Consider the following 7,306-nt stretch of genomic DNA (forward strand, 5'->3'; position numbering starts at 1 on the left):
TTTGAACAAGGTTTTGGAAGGTTACCGCTTCGTCGAACCGGTGTTTTGCGGAGCTGGGTGTAATTGATTATCGGCTGGGCTGCTGCGGGCGAGAATGCGAGCTCCAGCGAAGGAGGAAGCTAGTATCACCCGGTGAGGGGCTGGGGGGCCAGGATTCCCCAAGAAGAACAGGTGAAGAATCGAAAATAAGAAGTATTAAAGGAGGAAGCTGCAGCAGAAGGGTAATAGCGACAGCGGACAGTTCCCTTAGCCGACTCGACTTAGAGCGGGAGCAGTGTGGCCGATGATAGTGAAGGGCTGGTGGGAGAATTGGAAAAGGACCCTCGACGGCGGCGAGATGTCGGTGGTTGGTCTGAATCCTCGCTGGAAGAGGAAAAGAAAGACGGTTTGGTAGGAAGTTTGAGGATGATTCGGGGCGTGAAGAGGGGGATGGCGGTGGACACGGAAGGCCAGCCCTTTTGGTGATGGGGAGCTGTGGAGCAATCGTTGGACCACGACTCTCTTGTCTCTCTTCAGCCCAGGAGGTATTTGCCGGTGGTAGGGATGGCACTGTTGTTACTGCTGGGCCAGACCCAAGGCGGAGAAGCAAGAAGAGGAGTTGACGAGAGAAAGTTTGAGTCCGAACTTGGCTCGGAGGACCGTTTGGTGGTTAAACGTTATCTGGTGCCGGGATGATGATGGCGAGAAAGCCGGGTGGGCAGAGGACAAGCAAGCGTGCACGGGCAGCGGATTGATTCAAGAGACTTTGTGACGGGCGAGGACAAGGTGCCCTTAGCTTTTCATGCTATTTGGCGGGAGCTTGGGGTGAGGAGGTGGGGAGAGAGGGGGAAGACAGGGCCTGGGGTTGCAACAATACAAAAGCATCCTGGGCTAGAGCCAGTTTTAAAAAGGGGAGGGACCAAGAGAGCAAAAGAAACCGACCAAGTCGGCACCTGTCTCGTGCCCCGCCAACACCTGCCCACAGCATGTGTGTAATTTTTTTCCCTCTTTCACACACTCTCTCTCTTCTCCTCTCTGTCTCTCCCTTCCATTCGGTAGGAGTGGGATGGGCGTCGGACCGCCCGGGGAACCTGGAAGAGGGTCTTGGTCACTCGGCACTGCGCATCACCAACCTGGGAGAAAACGGGGGTTGAGGTACTGTATCCCGTGGCCGCCTTGTGAGTTCCTCACCAGGCCAGCGATCTGCTTGGTCCAAAGGAGAAACCAAAGTAAAAGCAAAGCAGAGGCAATTGGCTCGTGCACATGTGGAGGGCCGCAGCGGTCCACGCCCAGGGAAGCTGCCCTCCTGCCCCAGTCTTGCCCAGTCCCACTCCGTCCTAGCAAGCAGCGAGGGCAGCTCCTGCCTTTTCTCCCCCCACTCCACCTGGCGGGCCGGGGGAGCTCCCGCACCGCACCTGCCATCGACCGACCAAGCTCCCTCATTGGAATTCTTCTCCGTTGGCTGCAGGATGCGAGCAAGGGCGTTTGCATTCGGCGGGACTTGCCAGTTGCCACAAGGCGAGCGGTCCGCAAAGACCAGGTCGGCCCAAAACGTGCAGCCAATCAGCCAATCCCTGACCCCGAATCGGCCCCGCGGTTGCTGTTTCCAGTTCTGGTGCAAGCGGGTCGTCCAACCACGCAACTCGAAACTCCGACTCGACTTCAGAAGCTCCCTTCTCTTTTTTTCCCTCCGTCTCTCGAGTTGTGCGCCCATGCACAAGCAAACGAGATGTGTTTCGAGACAGGCCGCAGAACCCGATCGATTTAGGCATGACCGGATGAGGTCTTGTCTCGTTTCGTCGGGCCACGGACCACGGGATACGCTGGCTCTCACGCAACCCGGCTCTCACGTCAACTCCAACTGCTCCTCTTATCCGTCCCGTAGGGATGATATCCCCATATCCCCACATTTTGGGCTGATTGTTTTCCTTTCCGTCCATCACGCCTCGCACGCCCCTCCTCCAGTGCAGCTAAATGCACCCCAGCTTTCCGGCACACCTGGTCCCGCCCGGTCTTTTCCAATATTTCAACACGGCTACTGTGTAGGATTAAGAAGGAGCTTCACCCCGTGCCGGGAATTAATTTTCCTGAAAGGCTTGTGCACGGTAACGTTAATAGGCCGGCGGCTTGGCCTCGGACCATCTCGACGGCCATCTGGCTCATCGGAATTCCGCAATGACAACCCGACCAGGCAAGAAAGGCTAAAAACTTGGGAGGGCAGCCGAACGCCTTCTTGGGCCTCAACCCAGTTGGACGGGGCTTGTGGGTAAAACAGTCGTGCGGTTATGAGCGACGCGCGCTTGTTACTTTTGGGGAGAGGGGAATGGGGGCGGGGCTCGGATGGCGGTGCCGACCCGTTGGGGCAACACAGCGCGGCCAGAGGCGGCCTCGACCACCCATCGTGCGTGGCTAACTGCAGGGTCGGGGCAAGAAATCAACGTCAACTGACCCCTAGAAAACGGCTCAAGTCTCGGCAAACCAGTCGAATCGAGCTTGATCCGGAGGCAATGAGGGAAAAAAAAAGTGACAGACAGCAGTCAGAACAAACGACAACGTTACAGACGGCTTCCACCCGCATTTGGCCTGTCCGAGGTGTGCAAGTTGCCTCTCGACATTTTACCACCACCTGGCGAAAGTCTCGGATTTCTTCCCGTCTTCGGTCTTGGAGTAACAGCGGGCTAGCGTGGTGCGTTGTTACAGCCCTAAGCCAGACGTATTCGATATCCCGTTCTATTCATACCGACCTACCAAACTTAGCCTCACGAGTGGAAGACGTACCGCCATGCAGCCGCGCAGCGGTCGCAGCTCGCGGCCTCTTGTCACCCGGGGTACTGGGTACCCGCAGCGGGGAATTATGGCCCCCCATGGCGGCGCCAAGAGATACCTCCGGCGTGGTTCTCGTACGGACCGGAAACCTGCACTGGTCCGACAACAGCTTGGGGGCGTTGCTGTCCACTAGACTCGCCCTATCAGCCGTGGTCCGTCCCACAAGGCTGGCTGACGTTGCGCTTGCGTAGATGTAGCGGACCTAGTAACGTCGTACATTTGACGACCACGAGCAGCCTCGAGGGGGCCCGCTGGGCGGGTGTATGTTCGTACAGCAGCAGCAAGGCGGCCTGGGTCGGTCGTAGAAGCCGGACATGGTGTATACCCCTCCTAGGCGTGATACAGGCCAACGGGTCGCGATGACAGCGTTCTTCCTGGCAGAGGTCTCTTCCTAGTCAGATTTAGTGCTCGGTCCGCTCCGGACGTGACAGGGCGGGAGACCCGCAGCGTATCCCTTGGGCGGGCCCTTTCGGCGCGAGGAATGAGCGGTCCTGACGATGTAGTGTACTCCGTCAGGCCACTCTATTTTCCATGCGTGGCCTTCATACCGCCCGGGCCGGAATGAGACCTGGTTGGGCTGGAGATAGTCGAGGTCGTAGACCGAGGCTTCCGAGCGAGCACCCCCGGCCAAGCAAGGGCTCGTGGAAGAATGCCTGGCGGTTTTCGGTATTCGAGAACGTAGACCAGACCGGACCAGGGTTTCTTCGGCACGGGCGCCGAGAATATCGGTCCCTGGCTGTGTTCCGCCAACACGTGAAGCGATGACGAAGTGTAGGAGGTCGTCGTGTATGAGGTTGCTTCAAAAAAGGCCGCTGAGACGCGCATCTTGTCAAACTCGGCTCGGTGTTGGAATTGCACAGGGCGCAAGAGCCACGCATGTTGTCTGGTTTGTCAAGAATTGCATCTCGATGTTTCGGCCCGTGAGACAAGATCCGACGTTGAAAGAAGGGCACGTGGCGGCAACGCTTCGTCCCATTGTTCCACTGGGGGCTCGAAACTTTCTTATACCTGTCTTACGAACATGGGTGGTGTCAATCGACCCCTGGCTAAGAGAGAAGCCTAACCCAGAGGGACACCGAGCACCTCCTTCGATGTGACATGGGCCGTCGTTTCTCCGGTCGTGACGACTTCAACGTCGGTTTCTCGGTCGTGGACGATTTCTCAATACGGCACTTTTACCAAAGAATCACGAGAGCCCGGGATATGGAACGTGTGATGGGACAACGGTTGAATCAGCGATGATTAAAGCGAGGGCAGATCTCTGTGACCCCCGACGCCACAGATGAAATCAGGATTAGCCCGGCCACAACGGTTTCAAACGTGGCATCACCGACGACGCTATCCCGGGGAATGGAATAAACTACGCAAGAGTCGGTGACGTTAGGACATTCTCAACTTTTAGGTCTCTCAATCGACGTCTCCTCAAGCTCCCAGCCGCGTGGCCACCTCCTCGAAGCCGCCTTCACCCTCGGCCACCCAGATGTCCACCCACTCCTTCGCCTGCTTGTACCGCTCCTCCTCCGGCTGCCACTCCTCCTCTCCCGGCCGCTCGACATAGATCGTCCGCATCCCGTACCGCCTCGCAGCGTCCACGTCCTTCAGATGCGCCGCGACCATCCCAACCTCGGCCGGCTCCAGCCCCAACGCCTTGCACGCGCCGAGATACACCTCCCCAGCCGGCTTGTACACCTTGAAGTCCTCCGCGCAAACGAACAACCCCAGTCCCAGCTGCGCGTGCGCATTCATGTCCTTTAGCAGCGCCGTGTTCCCATTCGACAGACTCGTCGTGGCAAACCGCGCATTCAACCGGCGCATACCGCCCACCACATCGTCCCACGGCGTCAGGAAATGCCACGCCTTGCTCAGCTCGTCCAGCTCACCTTCGTCAAACACCCCCTCCAACCCCCACTGTGCCAACAGCGTCGCCAGCCCTTCGCGGTGCACCGTGTCGATGTTCTTCCAGGGGGTCGTTCCCGGGACGAAGGAGCGCGTGAAGGCGCTGTAGACGCCGCGCCAATCTTGTGCGAAGCGGGCCCAATCGTCCCGTGTGAGGGATTGCAGGCGGGTTTGGGTGGCTGGGGCCAGGGTGAGGAAGGAGGGGGAGGTGAATTTGGCGGTGGCGGCTGCTGTGAGGGCTGCGGTGATGGAGGTGCGCCAGTCGACGGCTGTGCCGAAGAGGTCGAAACCCAGGCCTTTGATGTTGGTTAGGGAGGTGGGTTGAGATGTGGACATGGTGGCTGGGGGAATGAGCCTGGGAAGTTGGTAATGGTGAGTATGCGGTAAGTGGACTGATTGCTGGCGATTGCACCGTAAATACCGTCACAATAATAGGTGTCGGTGACTGTTGGTGATAATGTCGGTAAGTCGCCAAATCTTGGCCGAGAAAGCTGACTTGTGATTATCTTCGCCAAGCGACAACCGTAAGGTAATTAACCAAAAAGATAAACTTCGGTCCGCGTGGACAAAAGTATATTTGTATAATGTTCAAGTCTCTTGCAATGACTCGTAGTAGTAATTAGATTACCAGGGAAGCCCTTTCAACCAACAAGCACGACATCTCCTTCTTTTGTATTTGTCTTCCCGGGGGGAAACGAAACAAACCCGCGTATCTCCTTCGGTTCATCGAAAGCGAGCGATCCGAGTCCGATGGCGTATGACTCTATCTATCTCTTATTATTCGAGAAAAGCATGTGATACAAGAATCCGTGCTTGCTGTTTGGTTGCGGGCTTGTTTGGTGCATGTCAACCGCGCCCTTTTGGCTATTGGGGTCTGGTCAAGTGGGGACGGCACACTTGGGGGGATTAATTGAGTTTAACATTCTAAAGTGAGGTAGGATCGAGAGGAGAAGAGGGGGGGTTAAAGACCGGGCAAAAGCCGTGGATTTAGTGGTGTAGGGGGAGAGAGCATGACCCTGACGTCACGCTGCCAAGAAAATCCGGGCTGTTTGCCCGTGGGAAATCTACCACTGAAACGGTAGGTAAGTGAGAGAGGTTTCGGCGACTTTTATATTGTTGTTTTTTTGCTCTGTGGTCGATTCGGCCTTACACTATGATCGGAATTGACTGGCTTAGCTGAGTTCCCGTGAGTTGGTGACTCGTTAACGAATCTCAGTAATCGGGTACTCACACTAGATCGGCGATTTTAGCGAGTTTGTGCCCTGTTCATCTTTGTTTTAACAATTCTTCTCTTTTAGCTTTGACGCGTTCTTGGGTTTTCGTGGTCGCGTTCGTCTCAAGATAGTTCAGCCTGGACGTCGTCTGAAGATATCGTCTCAACTTTTTAGATTCGGCACGGTACACTACAAAGTCGCCGCGTGCGGAATCCTAACAAGACATAAAGACGAGCAGGCCACAGACGGGGGATCAACTTGGTATTTACAACCCAGCTTGTTTATAGACCTCGATACACCAGCCTCGGAGTTCACCACCTTCTCCTCAAACGCGTCGTTAGAAGATCTGCTCCATCCACGCTCCCACAAAATCAGAACGACACAATACCCCAAAATAAGAGACAGCGAGGCATCAGAGACGCACACAATTTCCCCAACCTCACATCACACCATGACGAACCACGTCCCACCCACCTCTGAGCCCGTCCACACCACTGGACCGCTGGCCTTCCTCCATCCTACTATCCGGTATCATCCCCTCGTCCCTCGATCTCAGCAGCCACAGGAGCAGGAGCAGGCCTCTCAACGAGGACAGCAACCTCAAGACTACGCCGACGTTACGGCCGCCCCTTCTACTACGGCTGCTGCTGCCGAGCCAGATTCCCAAATCCAGCCTCAGACTCAAACTCAGGGACAGCACCAACACCAACACGCAATCTACCACGTCTGGCGCAGCCGTGACAACCGAAAAGGCCGCCACCGTGCTGTCGTTTTCCTACCGCCACCGTCTAGCAAAAGTCCGGGAGCTTCCAAAGAGGGTACCGGCACGGGGAGTGGTATCACCGACGGGAAAACGACAGGCGTGGAAGTGAAGCATGAGGATGGAGGGGTGGATGTGTCTGTGAAGAAGGCGCAGCAGATGGGGTATGAGAGGAAGTGGCAACTGTGGGTGCGGCAGACGGGGGAGGGGCTGATGACGATGGTGACGATGTTTCCGGTGTGGGATGTTAGTTGGTTGGTGGCGGTTGTTTTTGTTTGGGGTGAGTTTTATTTTTATTGTTATTATTCTTTGATTTGGTTCGGTGTTTTGGGGGGGTTTAAGGGGGGTTGTGTTTTGTATATCTCCGGTGTTGTTTCTTTACATCTCTTTTGGTTTCCTGTGTTTTCACTTGTCCTACTTTGGAAGACGTTGAGGCAAGGGATTGTCGGCGGTATTCGAATCTATGGATGGGAGCGAGTTGAAGGGGAGGAGGACGTTGTGTTTGTACTCGGATGCCTTATTTCCCCCTCTCCTTTAACATCTCTCCGTTTTATATCTCCTTTTTTATATCCCCCCTTTTTATATCCCCCCTTTTTATATCCCCCCTTTTTATATCCCCCCTTTTTATATC

General features: G+C 55.8%; 2 protein-coding genes across 2 annotated transcripts; one reads left to right on the plus strand and one right to left on the minus strand.

Annotated features, from left to right (window-relative positions):
• Positions 1-4,143: 4,143 nt before the first annotated feature.
• On the minus strand, positions 4,144-5,037 carry C8A04DRAFT_36878 (HAD-like domain-containing protein; the record flags this gene model as incomplete). Its single annotated transcript, XM_062783682.1, has 2 exons — positions 4,144-4,165; positions 4,316-5,037. The coding sequence occupies 2 exons, from the start codon at positions 5,035-5,037 to the stop codon at positions 4,144-4,146; spliced, it is 744 nt and encodes a 247-aa protein (XP_062637618.1).
• A 1,329-nt stretch (positions 5,038-6,366) lies between these two features.
• C8A04DRAFT_28151 (uncharacterized protein) lies at positions 6,367-6,921 on the plus strand (the record flags this gene model as incomplete). The annotated part of the gene is made up of 1 exon (XM_062780542.1): positions 6,367-6,921. A coding segment is annotated over one exon (555 nt), but the record flags the coding sequence as incomplete, so codon positions are not given.
• Between the last annotated feature and the right edge of the window lie 385 nt (positions 6,922-7,306).

The sequence above is a fragment of the Dichotomopilus funicola genome, assembly GCF_033296635.1.
Source record: "Dichotomopilus funicola strain CBS 141.50 unplaced genomic scaffold C8A04scaffold_26, whole genome shotgun sequence".
Classification (NCBI taxonomy): Eukaryota; Fungi; Ascomycota; class Sordariomycetes; order Sordariales; family Chaetomiaceae; genus Dichotomopilus; species Dichotomopilus funicola.